Source organism: Prionailurus viverrinus, chromosome E2 (genome assembly GCF_022837055.1).
Source record: "Prionailurus viverrinus isolate Anna chromosome E2, UM_Priviv_1.0, whole genome shotgun sequence".
NCBI classification, from domain to species: domain Eukaryota; kingdom Metazoa; phylum Chordata; class Mammalia; order Carnivora; family Felidae; genus Prionailurus; species Prionailurus viverrinus.
The window spans coordinates 45,388,182-45,415,123 of NC_062575.1; the positions used below are offsets into that span (position 1 = coordinate 45,388,182).

Below are 26,942 nucleotides of genomic sequence, written 5' to 3' on the forward strand. Positions count from 1 at the left end.
CTCCAAACCTCCCACCAGGCTTGAACTGATTTTTTTCCAAAGCGGGACTACTCACCCCGCGAACCCCATCATCACAGGAAAAGGCAGCCAAGTTCATGTGGGACAGAGTGCTGACCAGCAAAGCCTTAAGGGAAATGTAGTTCAAGGCCGGAAAAGCGGCCTTGCTGTTAACAGAAGGTAATCAAATACCAGCCTGGGCCAGGCCGCGGTGACCGTGTGGGCCGCGTCGCGGAGACTTCTGGGAGCTCTTGCTCGCCATCGGAGTGCGCAGGCGCAGCGCGCCGAGTGGACATTTTGGTCTTTGTCCGCGGGTCAGTCCGGCCCCTGGGTCCACGTGGCGCGAAAGTAGGAGGTGGGATGTGGGCGTCTTGGGCCGGTCGGGTCGGGGAGGTTGAAGGGGAGGTTTCTGAATCTATTGGGGCGCGGCGCGGGGATGGGGAGTGGGTTTTAGAGCTTCTGGCCTACATGTGGGGTGGGGGTGGGGGTCTCTGAGGAGGGTTCGAGCGTGTGTGACCCTGAGTTTGTCCGCAAGTTTGACTGGATGTTGGGATTTTTGAGAAACTGTGGGTGCAGGATTGTATATGGCTGCATCTGAGGGGGAGATATAGACCAACATTGAGGTAATACTGAGTCGCACTTCCCTTGTCGAAAGTGCTGGTAAATACGGTGCCATCTTCGCGGAGTATGTTTATTTGAATGTTTAAAGGGGGAAAAAAACTAAGTGGTAAATTAAAAGTGAGTTTTTACATAAAAAGGCATTTACTTTTAATTGGAGCAGAATGTAGATCACCGTGATTTCTTATTTTTTAAGCAAACAAGAATATTTCAAAGGCACTTTTTGTTGTGAGGGAGCTGCAGGCGATCTCAAATCCTCTGATCTTCAGGTTATTTTAATAGCGCTACTATTAAGTACTAGACTAAATATCGACGTTACACTTTGAGCAGCAGTGTCATATGATACAGAAAGCCTAGGATTAGAGTCAAGGGTTTGGAGTTCTAGGCTAGGCACAGTTATCCTAATTCTTTGAGGAAAATTTAGTTGTTGCAATGTTTATCCGTTAGTCTGACCTAGATTCGAAGTGTCCTAACTCCTAAATGAATCGAGGTGTTCCCAGATTGAGTGGATTCTGTAAAGAAATAAAGACAATTCGATCTGCAAAGATGCTTTTTCTAAGGAATCCCCACGGTCCTCCTTGGCGTAATAATAAATGAGATTTAAAGTTATTGGGCACCAATTTAATATCTACAAATCGATAGTATTCAAATACACAACAGCCAGTTAGAAGACCTAATAGAAGAAAACTATTTACAATAGCAATAAAAAAATTGAGAAATAATGTGCAAAGCTATTATTTCCAAAGCGGGACTAAAAAGTGCTAAGAGGCATAACATGAGATGTTATTTAATAGATACATCGTGTGTTTCAACAGGAAGATGTCCTAAAGAAGCGTGTGTAGATTTAAGTGAATGTATTAATTCAGTGTGATCCTAATAATAGTATCTATGGCTTTTTGGGGGGTGGGGGAGAACTAGATAAGCTGATTCTGTACTTCACATGGAAAAATAAAGTAGAATACAGAGTACAACTCTGAAAAAGAAAAGCAGGGTGTGGGGAGGCAGGAGTCCAGTGCTAATGCATTTTTATTTTTTAATTCCAGTATAGTTAACATACAGTGTTACAGGTTTCAGGTGTACAATATAGTGATTCAGTAATTCTGTGTATTACTCAGTGCTCATCAAGATAAGTGTACTCTTAATCCCTTACAGTTATTTCACCCATCCCCCACCCACCCACCTCCCCTCTGGTAACCATCTGTTTGTTCTCTATAGTTAAGAATCTGTTTTTTGGTTTGTCTCTTTTTTTCCCCTTTGTTCCTTTGTTTTGTTTCTTAAATTCCACAGATAAGTGAAATCATATGGTATTTGTCTTTCTCTGACTTACTTGGCTTAGCATTATACTCTCAAAATCCATCCATCTAATGGTAATGTATTTTAAGATCTAAAGCCTCAGAAATTAAAATCGTGTTGGTGTTAGCACGAAGCAGGCCGATGAAGGGAAATTCGGCAACATCTATACTAACTACAAATGTATTTTCTTTTTGACGTGTCTATTTCACATCTGGAAATTAATCCTACAAGTATACATACCTGCATTTGCTTAAAATGATACGGGTACAATCTTGCTCATTGCTGCAGTGTTTGGTATAGGAAAAGATGAGCGAGCCATCACTAAGAGATTGGTTTGAAAAATTAGATCCACCTATACAATAGAATAATACACAGGTATACAAAAGAATAAGGAGGAAGCTTTCTGTATACTGACACTGAAGTAACTAAGATGCCTGATGTATGGTATGCTTCATTTGAAGTAAGAAGGGGCAGAAATAAGAATATATATTTGAATTTGTTTCCATTAGAAAACTCAAAAGATACACAAGAAACTAATAAATGGCTATCTCTGTTTGGGGTAGTAATACTGGGATAGGTGGGGCAAGGGCAAATACCCTTTTATGTTTGTTTTCTAAGTATATGAATTTAGTATTTAAAAGTTAAAGTCTTTCTTTTTTTTTCCTTTAAAGGAGGACATAGGCTGTAGAGCCAGACTGTTAGTTCTTTCCTGTGCCACTTTGCACCTCGGTTTACTTAAGCCTGTGCCTGTTTCTCATTTGATAATAGAGAAAAATAATAGTATCTGATTCACAGGGTGGTTGGTTGTGCAGATTGAGGAGTTCTGAGTGCCTGGTGTGTAGTAAGTAATGGCTAAGTGTTAAATAGCAGTATTATTACTATCTGCAAAATAATAGTTCCTTAGAAATAGTACAGCCACTTGTACTATTTCTGGTGGGAATTTCTTAAAGATTCAGATATATAGATGTTCTTTTTTTATTTCCATGTTTATTTAATTTTATTTAAAAAAATTTTTTAATGTTTATTCATTTTTGAGAGAGACACACCACTGCAAGTGGGGGAGGGGCAGAGGGAGAGGGAGACATAAAATGGAAGCAGGCTCCAGGCTCTGAGCTGTCAGCACAGAACCCAACATGGGGCCTGAGTCGAACCTGAACCCACGAGGCATGAACGGAAGTCGGACGCTCAAACTGACTGAGGCACCCCAGGGGCCCTTTATTTTTTAAACGTTTATTTTTGAGAGGGAGAGCTCATGCCAAAGAGTGTGGGGGAGGGGCACAGAGAGAGAGGGACAGAGGATCCCCCGTGATCTGTGCTGACGGCAGACAGCTCGATAGGGGCTGGAACTCAAGAGCTGTGAGATCATGACCCAAGTTGGATCCTTAACCTACTGAGCCACCCAGGTGCCCCTATTTTATTTTTTTAATGTTTATTTTTGAGAGAGAGAGAGAGTTCCTGCACACAAATGGGGAAGGGGCAGAGAGAGAGAGAGAGGGAGACAGAATCTGATGCAGGCTCTAGGCTCCCTGTCACCTTGGCTGGAACTCACAAATCTTGAGATCATGACCTGAACCAAAGTCGACCGCTTAACTGACTGAGCTACCCGGGAGCCCCTATTTCCGTGTTTAAACTTTTTTTTTTTTTTTAAACATTTCAATTTATAACTGGAATGAAGAAGTTAGATTTCTGTGTTCAAGTTATATTCATCTGTAGAAAACCATCATTATCTTTTTCATGAGAATGTTCTTTGATTTCTGTGATGGTTACTTTCTCATGGTTCTAATTCAGAACCTCTGATGATATTTATTAAAAATCACAATTGTGACATTTTTGGCCAGATGTATCAGAGATGATCTTCAAATTGCATAACATCAGGAGAGACATAGGATATGACGACTGGTCCATCATTAGTGATTGCATTTTCCCCAAAATGTAATCTGTATGGATTTACTTTGGTACCATACTAATGTTCATTTCCCATCAATTTAGTAGATAGGTTTTACTCTGATAAATAATCCTTGGTTAAATCAGTTTCTTCAGGGGTTGAAAAGCAATGATTTTCTAGTTTTTTAAAATTTCTTTTCCATTTGCTGACCTCAAATTGTTTCAAATTTTTCTGACCTTTAAGCATCATTACAAAGTGTTCTAGTAACTGCCACGAATTTTCTTTCTGATACTCCTATTACCACAGTTTTAGCTGATGGGTGGTCCTCCAAGCTCCTGCTGGTTCATTTTGACTTGTTGCTGTTTAACTTTGAAACTTTTATGCACTCCAAGCCCACTTTGTACCTTTCCTGTTACATTTGGAATTGGCTATTTCTCACAAGGAGCTCTGGTTCCCTTTATTAGAGGATGGTATTAGCGATGTTCTCATTTCTGCAGCGGTAATGTTCCAAGGCATTTCAGTGATAGAGCTAGAAAATCCATTTTTAAAAATACAGGTTTGTATAAGTTTCTAATTCAAGTTAAATTGTATGATATTTTTACCTAATAATTAGCTCCTAATTGTATAATAAAAATTTTGGAACATGTTAACATAATTTCTTATTTTCTTTGTCTTATCTTGCAGTATAAGAAACATGGTTTCAAAATAACATTACTGGTAGTAGTAGTAACCATGAACAACATACTTCATCACATGAAAAATTTCTTTGTAGCTATTTTTGTCACTAGACTGTATTCCACTAAAGATGTATAGTTACTTTTTTGTTCTAAAGCCTTTTGAAATAAATTCTTTCTTTGAGGAACTATTTTACCAAGTTAATGTATAGTTGGGTTCATGTGTTTCAATTTGCCTTCCTGTTCAGGGACTGCTTTTTATTTTTTTTTTTAAGTTTAATTTTTTTTTAATGTTTATTCATTTTTGAGAGAGAGAGACAGTGTGAGCAGGGGAGGGGCAGAGAGAGGGAGACACAGAACTTGAAGCAGGCTCCAGGTTCTGCACTGTCAGCACAGAGCCCAACATGGGGCTCGAACTCAGGAACCGTGAGATTATGACCCGAGCTAAATAAAGTCAGATGTTTAACCCACTGAGCCACCCAGGCACCCTCAGGGACTGCCTTTTAAAAAATGGATTTATTTTAAAAAGTAACTAATGGCTAAAGCCAGTAACTACCTGGCTGGCTCAGTAGAGCATGTGACCCTTGATCTTGGAATTGTGAGTATGAACCCTACTCTGGGTGTAGAGATTACATTTTTTAAAATCTTAAACAAATAAAAACTAAAAATAAAAAGAAACTAATGTATTTCTGTGATTCAACAAAAAAATAAATCTCACAGAGATACCTCATCTATTCTGCCCTCCCCCATCACATTCTTCTTTGTCTCATTCAAGTATAGTTTCTTGTTTATCCTTTAAGTGGATTTTTTGTTTGTTGAGCCACAAACAAAGGGTTCCCTCCTACCCGCACCCTCCTTTCATAAAAGATAGCATACTATATGCATCTTACTCCTCACTTAACCACATGCCGTGGTTTCTTTGTGTTTTTGTTTGTTTTTTCATTTTAACTGCTATATAAATGAGATACCATTTGTGCATTTACCACGGTTAATTCAATTGTTGGACATCTGTTCAACATTTGGGTTGTTTTCAATCTTTTGCTGTTGCTAACTGCAATAATGAATAATTTTGCTGTGTCATTTTGTACTTAATGCAGGAGTATCTCTAAACTAGATTGCTGTAAGTGGAATACCATATAACTAGGTATTTACACTGCCACTAGCAATGTACAAGAGCACCTTCTCTGCTAGAACCTTACCATTGGAGTGTAGTGTTGAATACTTTTTGCCAAAGGCATAACTGAAAATTGGTATCTCAGTATAGGTCTTATTATCCTTTATGGGGGAGGCTGAATATCTTCCATATGCTTAAGGGTTTCATGTATTTTTCTGGGAAGTGTCTGTTCATATCCTTTTCCTCATTTTTCTGTGGGGGTCCCATTTTCTTCTAGTAGCTGTACATTAAATAGGTTAGCCCTATGTTGAATGAGTTGTAATTTTCAAGTTAAAAAATTTGTTTTGACATTGTTCGTTTATTTTTTTAAAGATTTTATTTTTTTAATGTTGATTCATTTATTTTTGAGAGAGAGAGCACAAGTGGGGGAGGGACAGAGAGAGAGACACAGAATGTGAAGTAGGCTCCAGGCTCTGAGCTGAGCCAGGAACCGTGAGATCATGACCTGAGTGGAAGTCAGACACTGAGCCACCCAGGTGCACTTTAAAGATTTTATTTTTAAGTAATCTCTACACCCAATGTGGGGCTCAAACTCACAACTCTGAAATCAAGAGTTGTATACTCTACTGACTGATCCCGCCAGGTGCCCCAAGATGTCCATTCTTAATTCTGCTTTCTTTTCATTCCCTCCTTTTGAGTGACCTTTTCGTTACTCAGTGTCTCTTTTAATTGTTATTTTCTTTTTTTAAATTTCTTTTTTCTTCAACGTTTTTATTTATTTTTGGGACAGAGAGAGACAGAGCATGAACGGGGGAGGGGCAGAGAGAGAGGGAGACACAGAATCGGAAACAGGCTCCAGGCTCCGAGCCATCAGCCCAGAGCCTGACGCGGGGCTCAAACTCACGGACCGCGAGATCGTGACCTGGCTGAAGTCGGCCACTTAACCGACTGCGCCACCCAGGCGCCCCTAAATTTTTTGTAATTTCAAGATATTATTTAAATTCCAGACTTCACCACTTTAATATATAACATCCAGTGCTCATCACAATAAGTGCCCACCTTAATAGCCATTACCCGTTTAACCCATTCTCCCCCCTCCTCTCCAGCAACCTTCACTTTGTTCTCTGTAGTTAAGAGTTTTTTTGTTTTTTTTTTTTTTAATGTTTATTTTTGAGAGAGAGTGCAAACGGGAGGGGCCAGCGAGGGGTGGGGGGGCGGGGACAGAATCCAAAGTGGGCTCTGCACTGACAGCGGTGAGCCCGATGTGGGATTTGAACTCAAAAACCATGAGATCATGACCTGAGCCGAAGTCGAATGCTTAACCGACCGAACCGCCCACGCGTCCCAAGAGTCTATTTTTGTTGTGTTCTTTATATAGCTTTGTTAGCTTATTTTATTTTATTTTATTTTATTTTAGAGAGAGTGTGAGCAGGGGAGAGTGGCAGAGATAGAGAATATTAAGTGGACTCCATGCTCAGTGTGGAGCCCAACATGGGGCTCAATCCCATGACCCTGGATCATGACCTGAGCCAAAATCAAGAGTCGGATGCCCAACTGACTGAGCCACCCAGGTGGCCCAGCTTTGCTTCCTTTTTAAAGTTTTTGTCTTTTGGAAAAATTCATTTTGTTTTCATTTCTTAATTGCTTTGTGGCAGTTATTTTTCAGGTGAGTTTGCTCAACTGTTGGAAATTGTGCTGTTTGTTTTCCCTCTTTTTGTTATAGTATCCTTATATGGATACAAACAATTATTTTGTTTACTTATGTTTGTGAGAAATTTTCTGAGACTAGTACCAGGAAAAAGGAAGCATAGGAGCATTTTATGCTTCAGAGCTCACCTGCCTCTTTTAGTATTAAAAACAAAGGAGTTCCTTACCTCCTCTGGCTCAGTGACCCTAACCTGGTTGAAGCCAACTTCTATCTCTATCTGCCTTTTTCCCATAATTCTTCACAGTACTTGCCTTCTAGGATGATATATTCACCTTTAGAAGTTGCTAAATCTGGGGATGCCCTACTCCCAAGTATTTTTTAAGCCTACTCCTTTCCCCACAGTCCTTTTCTGTTTAATCTAGGTCTTGCTTTCATCAGTTTCCTTTAGGGTGAGGCCTTACTCATTCAGTAAAGAATTACTAGCTGAAGATTTCTGAGCTTTTTAAGTTTTGGAATACCCTGAAGAATTCCCAGTTTTTCCTAGGTTTCTTTGCAACTTTCTATGTAAGCTTCTTTTTTGGTTCTACATGGAATTGGGAGGGGTTTTTTGGTCCCTGGTTTTGTTGTTCATTATGAGACTGAGTTGTAACAGTTCTCACTGCCATTCTGAGAATGAGTATTTGCTAATTATTTCTGAGATCTGTTCTCTCAAAGATTTCTTACCATTGTGTAGTCTTTTTTGCTGTACCTACCATAGTGTTGTAGTTCCTGTACCATATTTGTTATTTTGGGTGTTTGGGGCTACACATACATAATTTGGAGTGAAGAGATTGTACTAGTTTTACAGCCCCATTATTCTTGATATATTGTATGGTTTTCAGGAGAAGTACTTGAAAGACTCAAAACTAATCAGCTACCATGTTCTTTGAAAACCTTTCCTTGCCTCCTCCATTGTTGGTGTTCATAGGATTCTGTCCTTGACTATCTTTTTCATATACTGTGTATATTCTCTAAGCAGTCACAGTCACATTCTACCTCTGTCTTCAGCAGCACTGGTATTCTGACAGCTGATAAATTGCCATTTCCTTCCTCAGCCTATCTGAGCTCCTTATGTATGTGTGCAGTTGCCTAATGGATATTACCTGCCTGCATGTTGCTCAGAAACCTGACACTCTGGATGTCCAGAATATCAAACTTGATCTCCTTTCTCCTGCAAGGTTGTCTTCAGCCAACCCACCTTCTCCTGTTTCTCTCTGTGTACATTAATGTTTAAATCACTTTCTTAGCCTTCCATCTCTGCCACAACCCAGCACAAATTGGTGACCAAGCCTTCTCAACATACATAGTAATAGTGTGTATCTGTGTAAGTAGTAACTTACGTTTTTTAGGATTTTGTCTTTTTAAAAAAATGTTTATTTTGAGAGAGAGAGCAGGGGAGGGGCAGAGAGAGAGGGGGGGAGAGAGAATCCTAAGCAAGCTCTGCACTGTCCACGCAGAGCCTGACTCGGGGCTTGAATCCATGAACCGTGAGATCATGACCTGAGCTGAAAGCAAGAGTCTGACGCTTAACTAAGTCACCCAGGTGCCCCTGCCTTTTTTTTTTTTTTTTTTTTTTTAACTTATTTTGAGAGACAGTGCATGAGTGGGGGGAGAAGAGTAGAGAGAGAGAATTCTAAGCAGGCTCCAGGCTCTGTGTGAAGCTCGATGTGGGGCTAGATTCCATAACTGTGAGATCACGACCTGAGCCAACATCAAGAGTTGGCTCCTTATCCAACTGAGCCACCCAGGTGCTTCAGGATTTTGCTTTTTTTTATATGATTTCAACTCTATAGAAAAGTTGGATTAGTTCAGAAAGTCCCATATACTCTCCCCAGATTTACCATTCACTTTTCAGTTTTTTGCTTTATTTGTCCTTCTCTCTCAAAATATGTGTGTATAATTTTTTTAACCATTTGAGACTAAATTGCACACGTGCTTTCTTTGTAAGTACTTCAGCAAGAATTTGCTAAGACCAAGGACATTGTTTTTCGTAACCACGGTGTAGTAACCAAAATCAGAAAATTTTAACATAGACACATTGCTATTACTTAATCCAAAGTCCATATTCAAATTTTGTCAGTTGACTTAATGTTCTTAAAAATGTTTTTTTGAATGAATGGATGAACATCTATAGGACATTTCTAATATGGTTTTACTCAGATTATAACACAAAGTAAATATTAGGACTCTAGGAAAACTTTCTGCAACTTTATTCTTGAATAGTGTAAGAACAATTTCCTACATATTGTATCCTGATGATTTAGTTCTAATAGGCATTCGCTGCTGTTGTCATAGAGGTGAGTATTAAATTCATGCAGGAATAAGGGCCGTGGTTAAAATCCACTCAGGCGCCCATGTGGGAATGTGGTGCAACAGAACAATAGCAACCAGTCATATAAAGTGTGAACAGCTTTTCTTTGTAAGTAAAATTCTGAGAAATGATTCTGTCTTTTGTGTCCCATTTCTGGATGTGTGGAAACTGAAATGGTTTAATGAGTATCGCTTTGAAATTCAGGATTCAAATAGTCTTAGTCCCTTTGCTTATATAATCGTGTGCGCTTTAATCTCTAAGGCAAAAGGTCATTACTTCGTTCTTTTTCACAGGGCCGCTTCCTTGTGCATCCCTGGAGACTGCACCTTTTTCATCATTCAGAAGGCCTGGAGGCCCCAGGGCTCAGCCTGAGTTCTAGGATGGTACTTTGGTCCCCAGCATTAATATTCTAGTGCTGTGTCATTTCCCCAATAGCAGGTTATAAACCAACTACACCGTATGTGATCCTCTGTTGGAACAAGAAGACAAACTCTGGATGGTGGAGAACAAAGTGGAAAGGAAATTTGTTCAGGTGAGTGAATGACAAGGCAGGTCACAGTTGTTCAGGCAGCACTGACACCTCTGAAATACTCTTAAGATGTTTTCTTACAGGCTCTAGACTTTAAGTATTTACTTGGTATGAATTCTTTAGAGACCTGAGTTACATTTACAGTCATCATTTTTTTTTTGCTTCAGTACTCTATTTAATTAGATTCTAAAGGGCCAGATGCCCCGCTTATCTCTATTCTGGATGTCAGCACTTCATACTTTATTTGTACCGCGTCTGTGATTGTTCTCTCTTTCATTGATACCCTCAGTTTCATACCTCCTAATGTGTATAGACTCCTTTCCTCATGCAGTGTCTTTTATAGGTCTTAAGTCTTTATGTATTATCTGACATTTAGGTTCCTTTTTATTATTTCCCATCTTCTTTCATTCTTTCAGTGGTTAAGTGCCTCCAAATTATATTTTACATCTGTAGTCATGCTTCCTATTGTCTTCTTTTCCACCTCCCTCCCCCCTTATGTATCAACAAACTCCCGCCTCCCTTTCTTCTGCCCCCACATACCTCTTTCAGAAGTTGTTGCCTTAGAAATCACTTCTTTTCGGCTGTGTGTATGTGTGCGTATGAATGTGATGAGTCTGTTTTTAATGTAATACATGAGCTTTCAAAATTTTTGAACATCCGGGTATACAATGGAAAGGATGTCTCTTACCTTTGACCTTCAGTCTTACAGTTTTTTTTTCAAAGATGCAGTTACTTTTAAGAGTTTCACATGTATCCTTCTTGAGGTAATCTATGAATAAACTAGCATGCATTATATATCTGTGCTGTAAATATGAATATATATGTATATAAGCCCTTAGTTTTCCTTTTCATACAGATGGTGGTATGTATTCTATTGTGTCCATAGTTTTGTTTTGTTTTGTTTTGTTTTTTCTGGGAGAGATTCTCTATCAACGCATTTATTTAACCTGTCTCCTATTTATGGACATTTAGGTCGTTTCCAGGCTTTTGAACACACAAGTGTTCCTGAGGAAGGAAGAGGAAGACAGTCTTGTGAGTAAATAAGTAAAAATATATATTCTATTAGATGGTGGTGAGTGCTTGGAGAAAATTAAAGTAAGGAAAACCAGCATAGACCAGGCTAGTTGGCCATTATAATTTTAAATCTGTTGGTCAGGGAAAGGTCTCTAAGAGGGTGACATTTGAAAAAAAGATCTGGAGAATGTGCAAAGGGGGCATGCAGTATTTGATGGGAGAGCATTCATCCAGAAAGAATCAAAGTGTTAAAAGCACTGAGGCTGGAGCTTGCTATTCAAGAAATTGACCAGGGCAGAGTACCTGGCACAGAGTGAGCAAAAGGGAAAAGGAATATGTTTGGTTAAGTAACAGGCTAAGTCTTAGACTTTGGCTTTTATTTTGAGTGATTTGGGAGACCATCAAAGGGTCTTGAGCAGAGGAGTAATAAGATCAGAATTATATTTTGGCTGCTGTATAGAGAAAATAAGGTATAGGGGGGCCAAGGCTAGGACATTAATCAGAGGCTATTGCAGAAATCTAGCTAGGAAAATACTAGTAGTTGAGCTAGTGACAAGTCAGATTCTTGAGATACTTTAAAGAAAGAGCTGACAGGATTGGCTGATAAAGTGTGTTGGTTATAAGAGGAAGAGGAATCACTGATAACTCCCAAGGTTTTATCTAGAAGAGAATGAGGTAACATTTACTGAGATAGGAAGACTTCAGGAATTTTGGCAGATCAAGAGGTTTCTTGTGGATTTTGACGTGTCTTCTGATCATCTAAGTCCATATTCATATAGGCAGTTAGATACACAAGTCAGGAATTTAGGGACATAGAAAGTTGTGACCTTCTGTTTTGCTGTACTAATAAGCTACTTTATTCACTGATGGTATCTCTGTATTGTCCTGCTGAGTCCTACTTTTCCTACCATTTTTTGATGCTGGTGGGTCCACCAAATCTTCTGCATTCAGCCTATGTTCCTGGATTCTGTTAAAAACAAGGTGATGATTTGGCCTTGAGGCTGTTCTTTATGTTTTCAGAGAGCATTGTACAAGAGAGCTCTTCCTAAAAACAGCAATGGCAGCTGCCTGCTAACATCCTTTCTTATAAGACATTAGAATTATACCTGTTTCCTACTCTTATCAACAATGCAGTTTCCCCCTTTTTTCCTGTTTTTCTTTATCCTTCACAGATGTCAAAAGTGGGCAGAAATGTTCTTATTTTACCATTTAGAAGAAAGGATCTATTTATGCCATGTTTGAGTCACCCTTGTAGGAATTCTCTCCTACTTCTTGATTGGTACTTTGATGACCTGAGATACTACTTTATCTAAGTGTTTTTCTTGTCTTTGCTTTTTTTTTTTTTTTTTTTCCCCCTCTTACTGGAGGTGGCTCCTAGAACACAGCATTCTGCTTTTCCTCCTCCTCTCTTTTTTTGTTTTTTAAAGTTTATTTTATTTTTGAGAGAGAGAGCGTGCACCCACGTGTGGGCAGAGAGAGGAAGACAGAGGATCCAAAGTGGGCTCTGCACTGGCAGCAGAGAGCCAATTGTGGGGCTTGAACTCACAGACCGTGAGATCATGACCTGAGCCAGAGTCCAAAGCTTAACCAACTGAGCCATCAGGTGCCCCTAAAGTTTATTTTGAGACAGAGATAGAGCCGGGAAGGGGCAGAGAGAGGGTAAGAGAGAGACACTCAAACAGGCTTCCCACTGTCAGTGCAGAGCCCCATGTGGGGCTCAACCCCATGAACTGTGAGATCACATGACCTGAGCTGAAATCAAGAATTGGACACTTAACCTACTGAGCCACCCAGGCGCCCCTCAGGGCTCCTCCTCTTTATAAATTAAATCCCAGTGAAGACTCATTTATTCTGAAGTTAGAAGTAGCTCTATAGTATCAGTTTTTATTTTGGCACCTCCAGCCTTTTTGTCTTTCCCACCGTAATTTTACCTATTTATAGGATAAACAACTGTCTAACTTGCTTCATTCTTTTTGTGTCAGACAGTGAATTCATTAATATAATACCCAAATTGGAGATTTCAATTCATTATTTTCAGGTCCAAATATTACCTAAAACCAATTTCATAAAATGTCTTGGTTGTTTCTTTGCTCATGGTCCTTGAGATAGGGTCAGCCAGGACTTTAAAAAGATACACTTCAATATAATCGAGAGAGGACATATTAACTAACCGTAAATGTAAATGTGAACACATTTTCTCCTCTTTATAAAATTCTTTGAATCTTGGCTTTTGATTATGAAATGTTTTACCTCTTCAGGTCTTATCATTTAAACATGTTCCCCTTTTATTGATCTTCCCTTTGTCCATCCTATCTCACATTTTCATGGAAATTCAAAAGTCCTGAGTAAATTCTTAGATATTTTTATATTTTGATGTCTGGAGTCTGTATTATAAACGTGTCGAGGGGTGCCTGGGTGGCTCAGTCAGTTAAGTGTCCACCTTCGGCTCAGGTCATGATCTCGCGGTTCATGAGTTTGAGCCCCACGTCAGGATCTGTGCTGACAGCTTGGTGCCTGGAGCCTGCTTCGGATTCTGTGACTTCTCTCTCTCTGCCCCTCCCTTGCTCACACTCTGTCTCTGTCTCTCAAAAAATAAATAAATGTTAAAAAAAATGTTTTTAAATGTGTTGAAAGGAAGGCCCATGTTCTTTCTGTTTCCAGTTTTGATTAAATATGAGATACTTGTTAAATCTGTGAATTGTGGGAGGGTTGTTACTATTTATCAATTCTTTTTCAGTTTTTTGTCTTAATAAATATTTTCAAATATTAAAAACTTTTAAAGAGGAGTTCATCATTCTCCTATATACCCACTATGTAGATTCAGTAATTATTTTGCCATGTCTGTTGTGTATGGGTGTCTATATTCCTGTGTATGCATATTTACATATGCTGAAAGGCATATATAAAGACATATATCTGTCTACATAACCAAAATATCATTACTCCTTAGATGGATTAACCATTATGCCCTAATATTATGTAATAATCACACCATATTTAGATTTCCCCAGGATCTCTAAAATACTTTTTGTTTGTTAATTTTTTGAGAGGGAGAGGGAGAAAGAGACAGACAGAATGTGAGCAGGGGAGGGGCAGAAAAAGGAGGCACAGAATCTGAAGCAGGTTCCAGGCTCTGAGCTGTCAGCACAGAGCCCCTTCCACTCTGTGAGATCGTGACCTGAGCTAAAAGTTGGCTGCCAGTTGAACCACCCAGGAGCTCCTGAGGCCATTCTATTTAAAATTGAAACTCGGGGCGCCTGGGTGGCTCAGTCAGTTGAGCGTCCAACTTCGGCTCAGGTCATGATCTCATGGTCTGTGCGTTCGAGTCCCGTGTCGGGCTCTGTGCTGATAGCTCAGAGCCTGGAGCCTGCTTCGGATTCTGTGTCTCCCTCTCTCTCTGACCCTCCCCTGTTCATGCTTTGTCTCTCTGTGTCTCAAAAATAAATAAAACATTAAAAAAAATTTTTTTTTTGTAAATTGAAACTCTACCCTGTTCCCTGATTTTTTTTTTTCCTCCTTAGCACTTAAAGCTTTTTAACAAACCAACTCCTTTATCTGCCCACTAGAATGTAATCTTGATGAGGATAGCAAATTTTTTCAGTTTTGGTCAGTACTGTTTATCCCTAGAGCTTAGTAATGGGCCAGAAAGAAAAAGGTATTTGTCGAATGAGTAACGAGAAATGTTTGGAGTAGCAGTTCTCAAAATTTCACTTTTTTTCAAATAACAGCTTATTTACATAAAATTCACATAATACAAAATCCATCATTTTTCAGAGTGTACAATTCAGTGGTTTTAAGTAATAATTTGTAAGTTGTACAGTCATCACTACTAATTCCAGAACATTTTCATCCCTACAGAAGGAATCCTGCTACCCATTAGTAGTCACCTTTACACTCTTACAACTTGAGGACCACCTGAATCTTAAAAGTTCTCATAGCAAGAAAAAGATCTATGTATGTGTATGGTGACAGAGGTTAACTAGACTTATTGTGATCATTTTGCAATATATACAAATATCTAATCATGTTGTACATCTGAACCTAATGTTATGTCAATTATACCTCAGTTTTAAAAATTAAAAAAAAGGTTAGTGGTAAATTTTATGTCATGTGAGTTTTGCCACAGTTGGAATAATAAATAGACTTGAGGACCTTAATGGTTTATGAGGATTTTAGTGATATTTACCTTATTTAAAAGTAAAATTGGGGGGCAAAGCTGGTTAAGTGCCCAACTTTGGCTCAGGTCATGTCTCCGGGCTCATGAGTTTGAGCCCCGTGTTGGGCTCTGTGCTCACAGCTCAGAGCCTGAAGCCTGCTTCAGATTCTATGTCTCTCTCTCTCTTTCTGCCCCTCCCTCATTCATGCTCTGTCTCTCTCTCTTTCTCTCTCAAAAATAAACATTTAAAAAAACAGTAAAATTGAGAAGCTTTAAAAAATGTATTTATTTAAAAATAATCTCATTACATATAAACCTAAATTATATTTCTTAATAAAAATAATTTTCCAAAGTGAAAAAAGTTGAGTGAGAAGAGTGACAGATGTTTTTCATATCTGTAAGTATCTTTAATGTCTGGTTTATAGAAGATAGCTAGATTCTCATTTCTGCTCTTATAACATGTTATTTTGGTTAAAGTGTACAACAGAATTGTGGCTTCACACAATTCTGAAGTTAGAAAGGAAGAAATACTTCAGTAGGCATCTTTTCAAATAATTGTGGATATTCTTTGGTACTATGCCAATATGTGACATAATTTTTCAAGATTAGCTACAATATGGAATTTGAAACTATATTTTTTTGTTCTCTTACATAGTCTTTTGGTCTGTGTTAAAATTTGAGTGGATCTCTTACCCATGCATGACTTGTGTAACATCATGCATTTGTCAATTGAGTTATACAGATCTTTGAAATATTTGATATTATCTTATCGAATATTTGATATATGGTGTCTCACCATATAATATCAAAACGTATTTGTTAACATCACCACCAGTTTATTTATTTATTTATTATTTTTTTTTTTCAACGTTTATTTATTTTTGGGACAGAGAGAGACAGAGCATGAACAGGGGAGGGGCAGAGAGAGAGGGAGACACAGAATCGGAAACAGGCTCCAGGCTCTGAGCCATCAGCCCAGAGCCTGACGCGGGGCTCGAACTCACGGACCGTGGGATCGTGACCTGGCTGAAGTCGGCCGCTTAACCGACTGCGCCACCCAGGCGCCCCATCCAGTTTCATTAGAAAAGTCTTTTAAATATTGGGAAGCTATCGATCTCGTGGTGGAGAATATAGGTTTTCCAAAATTCTAATGAAAAAAATGTTTATTTTTGAGAGAGAGAGAGAGAGTAGGAACAGGGGAGACAGGCAGAGAGGGGAGGACAGAGGATCCAAAGCAGGCTCTGTGCTGACAGCAGAGAGCCCGATGCAGGGCTCGAATTCACAAACAGTAAGATCATGACCCGAGCTGAAATCAGACGCTTAACTGACTGAGCCACCCAGGTGTTACAAATTTCTCATTTTGGTTGAAAATTCAAATTTTGTTGTGCTGTCAGTTGTTTTCCTTGAAATGGTTGTCTCATTTGGTTCTGTCTCAAGAAAGTACCTGCTGAATAATACCCAAGTCTGAATAACCGTAATTTGTAAGGCAGTCATTAATTTATTAAAGTTAATTAATGGTGCTCTATGAAAAAAGTGCCCCGTGAAATAAAGTAAAAATGGTGCTCCATGAAACAAGTGCCTAGTTTACTCATAACTTAAGTAACTTTAAGACGTCACCTTCAGGGGCGCCTGGGTGGCTCAGTCAGTTAAGTGTCTGACTTTGGCTCAGGTCAAGCCCCGTGCTGGGCTCTGTGCTGACAGCTTGGAGCCTGGAGCCTGCTTCATATTCTGTCTCCATCTCTCTTTCTGCCCCTCCCCTGCCTGTGCACTGTCTCACTCTCTCTCAAATATAAATAAACATTAAAAAAATTTTTTTAAAGACATCATCCTGAGACCACTATCATCCTTTCATGTACAGCAGAAGCATATGTGCACATGTATAGAATGTTATTTATCATTATACTTTGTTTCTTTTCATGGAATTTATATTTGTCATACTTTTGTTTGCTTGGTTTTCTGTACTTAGCACAGACTCCTTTGGAGACCTTAGAATAGTTAAAAAGCCTTCTAAAACCTAGTTTCCACATGGCCAAATGCATGGAGAAATTTCTTTCCATTTTTTTCCCATGGAGATTTACTTGTAGAATTTTTGTCCTCCTTCTCGAGGCTGAACTGGCTGTACTTTGACCTGATAGCTCTTATCTTGTTTTTCGTCACCATTATCAAAGACCTTTTTTCATTGTTTTTCCCGTATTATAACCCCTCTTTTATGGATTCTGTATCTATTGCCTTCTGTGTGTACTTTTAGTGGAGCACATCTATTAATTTTTTTTTTTTTTCAACGTTTATTTATTTTTGGGATAGAGAGAGACACAGCATGAACGGGGGAGGGGCAGAGAGAGAGGGAGACACAGAATCGGAAACAGGCTCCAGGCTCTGAGCCATCAGCCCAGAGCCCGACGCGGGGCTCGAACTCACGGACCGCGAGATCGTGACCTGGCTGAAGTCGGACGCTTAACCGACTGCGCCACCCAGGCGCCCCTTAGTGGAGCACATCTAGTAAGATCCTCAGGAAAGGTGCATTGAGGTAAAATTTTTTAACATTTGCATATCTGAAAAATGCCTTTTCCCCTTTAGATTGGTAGACTAAGCTTAGAATTTTCCTTCAGAATTTTGTCTTGTAGCTTCTTGTGTTTCTGTTGAGATATTTGGTGCCGTTCTATTCATGTTCCTTTGGGTGATAATATATGTGTGTGTGGTTGGGTGATATGTGTACCTATATATTGTAGTTTGGTTTCTTTTAATTTATGTTCCCTTTTCCTTTTGAAAAGTCTTGGTGCTATGTCTAGGTATATGCATCTTTTATTATTCATCATGCAAGGTACTAAGTGTGTTCTTTATTTTTTATTTACTTAAAAAAAATTTTTTTAATGTTTGTTTATTTTCAAGAGAGAGAGAGCGAGAGCGCGCGTGAGTGGGGGAGGGGCAGAGAGAGGGAGACAACAGAATCTGAAGCAGGCTCCAGGCTCTGAGCTGTCAGCACAGAGCCCGACGCGGGGCTCGAACCCACAAACTGTGAGATCATGACCTGAGCCAAAGTTGGACGTTTAACCGACTGAGCCACCCAAGTGCCCATAAGTGTGCCCTTTAAGTCTAGAGATTCATGACTTAGAAGAGAGGAAGTTTTTTTGTTGTTTTTTTTAATGCTTCCCTCTAATCAGTTTTCTCCTTTTTTTTTTTTTTTCTGGAATTTACTTCACTCAGCTAATATATTGCCTTGGTTTATGCTCTGAATTTGTCTTTTTAAAAAAAATTTCTTAAAGTGTAATTGGCATACATTATATTAGTTTGAGATGTATAACAATAATTTGATATTCATATATACTATGAAATGACCATCAGAGTAAGTTTAAGCCATACAGTAGTTCCCATGCTGTACATTTCATTCTCATGACTTATTTTATAACTGAAAATTGTACTTTTGACCTTTTTCACCTATTTTGCCCACCCCTTCTCTGGCAACCATCAGTCTGTTCTCTATGAGCTTGTTTTGTTGTTTGTTGGTTTGTTTAAGAATCCACATATAAATGAGATCATACATTATTTGTCTTTCTCTGACTGACTTCTTTCACTTACCATAATGCCCTCAAGTTCCATCCAGGCTGTTGCAAATGGCAAGACTTCATTCTTTTTTTTTTTTTTTTTTTTTTTTTTTTATGGCTGAATAATACTCCATTGTATATAGGTACCATATTTGTCTATTTGTTCATCTATTGATGGACATTTAGATTGTTTCCATATCTCAGGTATTGTAAATAATGCTGCAGTGAACATGGGAGTGCATATTTTTGTCTTAGTGTTTTCATTTTTGGAGATATTCCCAGAAGTGAAATTGCTGGATCATACGGTTCTGTTTTTAATTTTTTGAGTAACTGGCATTGAGTTTGTCATCTTTTTTTTTTTTTTTAAGACATTGAATTTGTCATCTTTTTTTTTTTTTTTTTAAGATTATTTTTAAGTAATCTCTACACACAACGTGGGGCTTGAACTCACAACCCAGAGATCAGGAGTTGCATACCCACTGACTGAACCAGCCAGATGCCCCCAAATTTGTCTTCTTAAAGCTTCTACCAGGAAATACTTAACCATTGTGCTTATATTTAATTGGCCAAACAAGGTAGGTGGCCATGCTTGAGTTTACTAGGGTGAAGCAATATAATCCTTCTGCATTAAGATGACCCTGTTATTAGTGAATAATACAATCTACCTTCCCACTCTCCATCTTAAGATAAATGGAACTTTTTGTTTCTTGCTTACAGAACCTTGTTATTGTTTCACTGATAAAATATCTTCTATCTGATTGGCTTTAGCTTTTGTTGCTGTGTGCTGTGCCTTACCTTTATTTCCTCAAACTTTCTTTATTTTTCTTCTTCTTTTTTTTAATGTTTTAATGTTTTAAGTTTACTTATATTTGAGAGAGAAAGAAAAAATGTGAGTGGGGAGAGGGAGAGAGAGAATCCCAAGTGGGGTCTGTAGTGTTAGCATAGAACCTGACATGGGGCTTGATCCCACAAACCATGAGATCGTGACTTGAGCCGAAACTAAGAGTCAGATGCTCAACCAACTGAGCCACCCAGGTGCCCTTCTTTTTCTTTTGATGTTGATCTGTCTTATTAGTAGGGGTTCCTCAAATGTGTAGAATATTGGCTGTACAGTCATATTTAAGACTGATTCATTAAGATTATCATAAGCTCTTTAATGCCTGGGTGCTTTTAGTCATCTGGTAGGTTTCAGTGAATCAAAAGTAAAATGCGGGGCGCCTGGGTGGCGCAGTCGGTTAAGCGTCCGACTTCAGCCAGGTCACCATCTCGCGGTCCGTGAGTTCAAGCCCCGCGTCGGGCTCTGTGCTGATGGCTCAGAGCCTGGAGCCTGTTTCCGATTCTGTGTGTCTCTCTCTCTCTGCCCCTCCCCCGTTCATGCTCTGTCTCTCTCTGTCCCAAAAATAAATAAACGTTGAAAAAAAAAATTAAAAAAAAAAAAAGTAAAATGCAGCTGTTCCTTAAGCAGCCTGAGGTGATCTCCAAAAATGGTTTGCTATTCACTTGACCCAGAAAACCCTACAAAATCATGCAAATCAAGAGGTTCAAACCTTTGTGTTCACTTTAAGAACACCTGTGAAACTGCTGAGGCCATCAAGGGTATGCATATCAGAAAAGCCACCAAGTGTCTGAAAGAGGTCACTTTGCAGAAGCAATGTGTGTCATTCTATCACTACAATGGTAGAGTTGGTAGGTGTGCCCAGGCCAAGCAGTGGGGCTGACACAGGGTCAGTGGCCCAAAAAGAGTGCTGAATTTTTACTACATAAGCTTAAAAATGCAGAGAACAATATTGAACTTAAAGGTTTAGATGTAGATTCTCTGGTCATTTAGCACATCTAGGTGAACAAAGCCCCCAAGATGCAACATAGAACTTACAGGGCTCATGGTTGGATTAACCTGTGTATGAGCTCTCCCTGCCATATTGAGATGATCCCTACTGAAAAAGAGCAGATTGTTCCTAATCCAGAAGAGGAGGTTGCACAGAAGGAAAAGATATCCCAGGGGTGCCTAGGTGGCTCAGTCAGTTGAGCATCCAGCTCTTGATTTCTACTCAGATCGTGATCCCATGGTTCGTGAGATTGAGGCTCACATTGACATTGCTTGGGATTCTCTCTCTGCCCTTCACCTGCTCATTCTCTCTTTCTCAAAATAAATAAACTTAAAAAAAAAAAAAGAAAGAAAGAAAGTAAAAGATACCCCAGAAGAAACTGAAGAAACAAAAACTTAATGGCTGGGGAGTAAATTCTGCATAAAATAATGCAAATAAAAGTTTAAAAAAAAAATGTTGGGCTTCTGGATGGCTCAGTCGGTTAAGCATCCGACTCTGGCTCAGATCATGATCTCATGGCTTGTAAGTTAAGCCCCATGTCGGGCTCTGTGCTGACAGCTCAGAGCCTGGAGCCTGCTTTGGATTCTGTCTCCCTCTCTCCCTGCCCTCCCCTGCTCTCTGTCTCTCAAAATAAATGTTAAAAAAATTCAGAATTCACTACTCTATATAAAAGAAAAAAAATAAAATGCCACAAGGTGCCTGACTGGCTTAGTTGATGGGCGTGCGACTCTTGATCTTAGGGTTGTGACTTTGAGCTTCACATTTGGTGTAGAGATTACTTAAAAATAAAATCTTAAAATAAAAAAAATTAAAAAAAGGTAAAATGCCTTATGGACCCAGGATCTCTGAATGATTATACTGCTTTACACAAACGCTGCTGGCCAGGTCCTTTGTTTTAGCTTAAACAAACAAAAAAATGACTACAAATGACAACCATCTTGGAAGGGTATCCTGCTGAGGTTTTTCATGTGCCTTTCAGGTTCTCCTGGTATATTTACCTGGTTGACAGCATTTTTTGGCATTAGCTGCAGAATATCTTGGGACGTTCCATATTATGTATAGATTTAATCCCATTGATTTCTGTGTAGCACCTTTCCCTTGTCCTCTCATTTGCTGGGTGTCCTGGATTCTGGAGCTTCTCTGAATAAATTTCTGCATCGAATAATTTCCATTCATACAAAGGAGTGGTCCTTTGTCTTCCTGACAGGGAAGTAGTGTTCCAGTGGCAACTTACATGATCTTTTTTCCAGCTACCATCCTTTATTCCTTCTTTTGAGGTACTTGATTCCCTCCATTTCCTGAGTCTTTCTGATATTTTGTGGCATAAATTGGCTTACTTGACATCGGCATCTTCTTCTGCAGCACCTTTACATACTTGAACTTCCTCAGCTCTGCTGCGTTGAAAATTTTCTGTGTGCTTTTGTTATTGGAAAATTTGTTGATGTCTGTGTATACTGATGTCTCTGATCATACCTTTTTTTCTTGTGAGCTTGTACCCTTGTCTGTTTAATGAGATTTTGGAAGGAAGCAGTTACTGGTTAATTCCTTCCCTTTTTTTAGGTATCCTGGGAGACTTTCTCAATTTTATGTCATCTTTTTATCCTACTTGTTAATTCTTCATTGTTTGTGACATTCAATTTGCTGAGCTAATTAATGGGAAAGATTATTTTTCAAGAGTAATCCTTAAGCTTTGTGTGTTTGAACGTTAACTTTGAACGTTAATTTTCTGTGAAGATAGCTCCACAAAGGTTTTCTTCTCAAAAGTTACTTGGTGACATTGGTCATGAGGCTTTTTTCTTACTGTGAGATGGGCTTCCAAAGTTCATCCCACAGCACAATCCATAATTTTATTATTAGTAATGGGAAAATTTATAAATAATGGTAACGTAAAGCTAACATTATTGAGTGCTTATCATTTGCAGCCACAGTACTAAACATTTTATACATTAACTCCATTGAATGATGATTCTTTGTACTCCGTTTTAGAAGAAGCCTGAGAAGATGATGAGCAGATAGACAGGCAACAAGATTTGGGAGGCAAGTTGCATCCATCTCCAGTAAAGTACAGACTGAGGAAAAAAAGCAGTGAACTAAGAAAATTGGAAGGATACTTCTTCTGATCTCAGACCTTATATCTTTAAGGAAACACCTTTTTCAACTTACCTGGAAAGAGTGTGAAACAAAATTTAGACTTAATTGTGAGGGAAGTTGTGTAGGGGAGAATCATTAATTTAACTAGGAAATCCTGCCTCTGCTTGCTCCTTATGCTAATAACCCCCTTTAAATGTAAATCAGTGTGGAAATGTCTTCAGTTAAAACCATTTGAACTCCATAGAAAAACCCTATGAAATTACTGAATGTGGCAAAACTTTCACTCACATGTCACACCTCATTAAATGTAGAAGTCAGGCTTAAGAGAAACCCTGTTCTAAGGAATACTGAAGAGCCTTTAGCTAGATGACAGGTCTCTGAGCAGAAGAAAATTTTTTACTGGAGAGAAACCAGTGAATATAACAAAACTTCCTTGATCATTAGAAAATTTGGACAGAAAGCTTTTACATGTACTGAGTATGATATAGTCTTCTCTCGAACTTTATCCCTTCCTCTATATTTGAAAGGTCATACACAGAGAATCCTTACAAATGTAAGAAATATGGAAATTCCTTCAGCCAAAAGTAAATCCTAATTCATCAAAAAATTCATACTGGAGAGAAACCTTGTGGATGTGGGAAAGCTTCCATTCAGATGTCACACCTCAGTCAGCAGAAAATTTGTAGTGGGGAAAACCCCTTTGCCTGTAAGGTATGTGGGAAAGTCTTCAGCCACAAATCAAATCTTACTGAGCATGAACATTTTCATAATAGAGAGAAACCTTTTGAATGTAACGAATGTGGAAAAGCCTTTAGCCAGAAGCAATATGTTATTAAACATCAGAACACCCATACCGGAGAGAAGCTTTTTGAATGTAATGAGTGTGGAAAATCCTTCAGCCAGAAGGAAAACCTTCTCACCCATCAGAAAATTCACACTGGAGAGAAACCTTTTGAGTGTAAGGATTGTGGGAAAGCTTTCATTCAGAAGTCAAACCTCATCAGACACCAGAGAACTCACACAGGAGAGAAGCCTTTTGTATGTAAGGAATGTGGAAAAACCTTCAGTGGCAAATCTAACCTTACCGAGCATGAGAAGATTCATATTGGGGAGAAACCCTTTAAATGTAGTGAATGTGGAACAGCTTTTGGCCAGAAGAAGTACCTCATAAAACATCAAAACATTCACACTGGAGAGAAACCCTATGAATGTAATGAATGTGGAAAAGCCTTCTCTCAACGAACATCACTTATCGTACATGTGAGAATTCATTCAGGTGATAAACCTTACGAATGCAATGTATGTGGAAAAGCTTTCTCTCAAAGTTCATCTCTTACTGTGCATGTGAGAAGCCATACAGGTGAGAAACCCTATGGTTGTAATGAATGTGGGAAAGCTTTCTCTCAATTCTCAACCCTTGCTCTGCATTTGAGAATACACACAGGTAAGAAGCCTTATCAATGTAGTGAATGTGGGAAAGCTTTTAGCCAGAAGTCACACCATATTAGACACCAGAAAATTCATACTCATTAAAAAACCCTGTAAATATCTTAAAAATTGGAAAGTGTTCATCAGGAATTTAAACCTCATAGCACATCAGAAATGATCATACTGAAAGAAGATATCACAAATGAGGAAAACAAAAGCTAAAAAGTTACTGGACACCATGGAATTTATACTGAAGAGAAAGACATTTATATGATAAAAATCCTGGGCCCCCAGAAAAGCTGATGGCCTAGGTAATGCTGAAACTTTAGACGCATTTCCACCAAACATGCTTCTTATTGCTGTCTGCATTTATCTGGAGATCCTCACCATTGTAATCAAAATATAAGTTTTAAGTATTGGCAAGGAAGAGACTTTTATGGTATTGATTTAGTAGAACAGAAGAGATTCTGGAAACACCTATGCATCTATTAAAATTTAGAATATGATAGAAATGGCAATAGGAGGTGAGAAGATAATGGGACTATGTAAAAAGTGATTTGGAGGTAATTTGTTCTCCAAGGAAAAAACAGACCATGAACTATAAACAGAGGTAAGAACCAAGAGGATAAGAACAAGAATATAAGCTGTATACTGAAATGGTTATGACCTTGGGAGTAGGGAGACATTCCTTATAATAAGCTCAAAAATTATCTGAATTTCTATGCTTAGGAAATATGTACCAGTCTGCTTACTGTGGCATGATTTGTAGTTAGCCATAAGTTGGAAACACCTTAAATGCCCATTGGGAACAAAATGGAAAATACTTATGATGGAATACTGTATATCTGTAAAATTTAGCAAATGAGATCTATATTACAGAGAAAGATCTCAAAAATCATGTTGAAGGGGGAAAATGAAGTTGCAGAATAACATATATTACAATGCATTTTGTAAATTTTAACTAAAACTTTACTCACAAAATTCAGTACTATGTATTGGTAATGGATAAATATATGTATGTATGTTTTTAAAATGTTTTTGAAATGGATTGGAAGGATACAGACCAAACTCTTGATAGTGGTTGCTTGTGAAGAGTGGAGCAGGGAAGGGGATGAGTGTGGGAGGGAGGGATGGGATGGGGACTGTTTAAAGGGGGGGTTTCATTTTTATATATAAATATCCATTTCTCTTAAAAACTAAAGACTGCAAGTAAATATATCAAAATACTGGATAATTCTGATTGTGGTATATGGATATCTTGTCTTATTTTTTGTACTTTTCTGTATTTTTAAATTTTCTCAAAATTAATAAGAATGGGGGTGAGGATGGGAACACTGTACCTATAGAAATCATGTTCTAATGGATTCATTCCCAATCAAGTACTAAACTTTTTATAGAAAATATTTCTAAAATTTTATCAATGAGTGGATGGACTTGCTCTCTATGTAATATGAAATTATCTATTTTATTAAAATTAAAAATGATCACATAATCCAAATCTGCTTTGTTTTTACATGTTAATGGCGTACGCTGTATGGTCTGTCTGTACATTTCTAACATTTTGCAACATCATTTGAGCTTAGAAATTTTTAAGAACTTTTAGTTAAGGGTACATGCACATACTTTTTATAACATGTCTTTTTCAGGTAAACTGATCTTGGAATATCAGTTTTCCTGTCCTGTACATTTCCAGAAGAACAGCATATGCATCAAAATTTAAGGTTTTTGGGATGCCTGAGTGGTTCAGTCGGTTAAGTGTCCGACTCTTGATGTCGACTCCAGTCATGATCTCACTGTTCCTGAGATCAAGGCCCAGATCAGGCTCTGCATTGACTGTGGAGCCTGCTTGGGATTCTCTCTCTCTCCCTCTCTCTTTGTTCCTCCCCCACTTGTGCTCACTCGCTCTCTCAAAATGAATAAATGTAAAAATGTATGTAAAGTTTTTTGGGGCACCTGGCTGGCTCAGTCAGTAGATCATGCAACTCTTGATCTCAGGATTGTGAGTTTAAGCCCCACGTAGGGAGTAGGGCTTACTTTAAAAAATAATTTAAAAAATTGTTTTTGATTGTTCCATTTTTTTGTGTTTATTTTTTTAAGAGAGAAAACATGAGTGGGGGAGGGGCAGAGAGAGGGAGATAGAGCATCAGAAGCAGGCTCTGTGCCATCAGTGCAGAGCCCCTGCTGCAGGGCTCAAACTCCCAAACCAGAAGACCATGACCTGAGCTGAAGTCAGACACTTAACCAGCTAAACCACGTAGGTGTCCCTGATTGTTCTATTTTTAAAAAAAAATATTCAACTTCCCGAGCTTTCACTTGGGGTATGTTGGATTTGAAAAGCTTGCTTGACAGCACTAAGGGGAAATCAGAGGTGACAACTCACTTTGGAACCCTAAGCCTTCAGATAGTATTAATGATAGTGTAGGATAAGATTACTCAGGGAAAGCATATGTTTAGAGAAAACAAGCTTAGTTTGCAGACTTGGCACTCCAACGTTTAGAAGGCATGGAGAGGAATGAAAAGTAGTCAATCTGCTATACTGATGAGAAAGGCAAATATCAGGATGCCTGGGTGGCTCAGTTGGTTAAGCGTCTGACTTGGTTTCAGCTCAGGTCATGATCTGGTTCATGGGTTCAAGCCCCACATCAGGCTCCATGCTGGCAGTGTGGAGCCTGCTTGTGATTTTCTGTCTCTGTTTGCCCTTTCCCCCACTCATGCTCTCTATCCCTCTATCAAAATAAACATTAAAAAAAAAAAAGGATATCTAGAGTTTGGTGTCT

General features: G+C 38.7%; 1 protein-coding gene and 1 pseudogene across 4 annotated transcripts; both read left to right on the plus strand.

The window, feature by feature from the left end:
* The first annotated feature begins 203 nt into the window (after positions 1-203).
* Positions 204-25,271, plus strand: ZNF146 (zinc finger protein 146). 4 transcript variants are annotated; one of them, XM_047836941.1, is made up of 4 exons: positions 204-352; positions 9,873-10,111; positions 11,081-11,140; positions 22,633-25,271. In XM_047836941.1, the coding sequence occupies exon 4, from the start codon at positions 23,392-23,394 to the stop codon at positions 24,268-24,270; it is 879 nt and encodes a 292-aa protein (XP_047692897.1). In that variant the 5' UTR covers positions 204-352; positions 9,873-10,111; positions 11,081-11,140; positions 22,633-23,391; the 3' UTR covers positions 24,271-25,271. The 4 variants fall into 4 exon arrangements, with proteins under 4 accessions (XP_047692897.1, XP_047692898.1, XP_047692899.1 ...); XM_047836942.1 differs by having other exon boundaries at positions 281-345; XM_047836943.1 differs by having other exon boundaries at positions 292-311.
* On the plus strand, positions 20,193-21,156 carry LOC125153601 (60S ribosomal protein L17-like; annotated as a pseudogene).
* Positions 25,272-26,942: the final 1,671 nt, after the last annotated feature.

What these genes read in the sequence shown, in the direction of transcription:
- ZNF146 (XM_047836941.1), top strand. Translation starts at nt 23,392, where the DNA reads ATGTCACACCTCAGTCAGCAGAAAATTTGTAGTGGGGAAAACCCCTTT.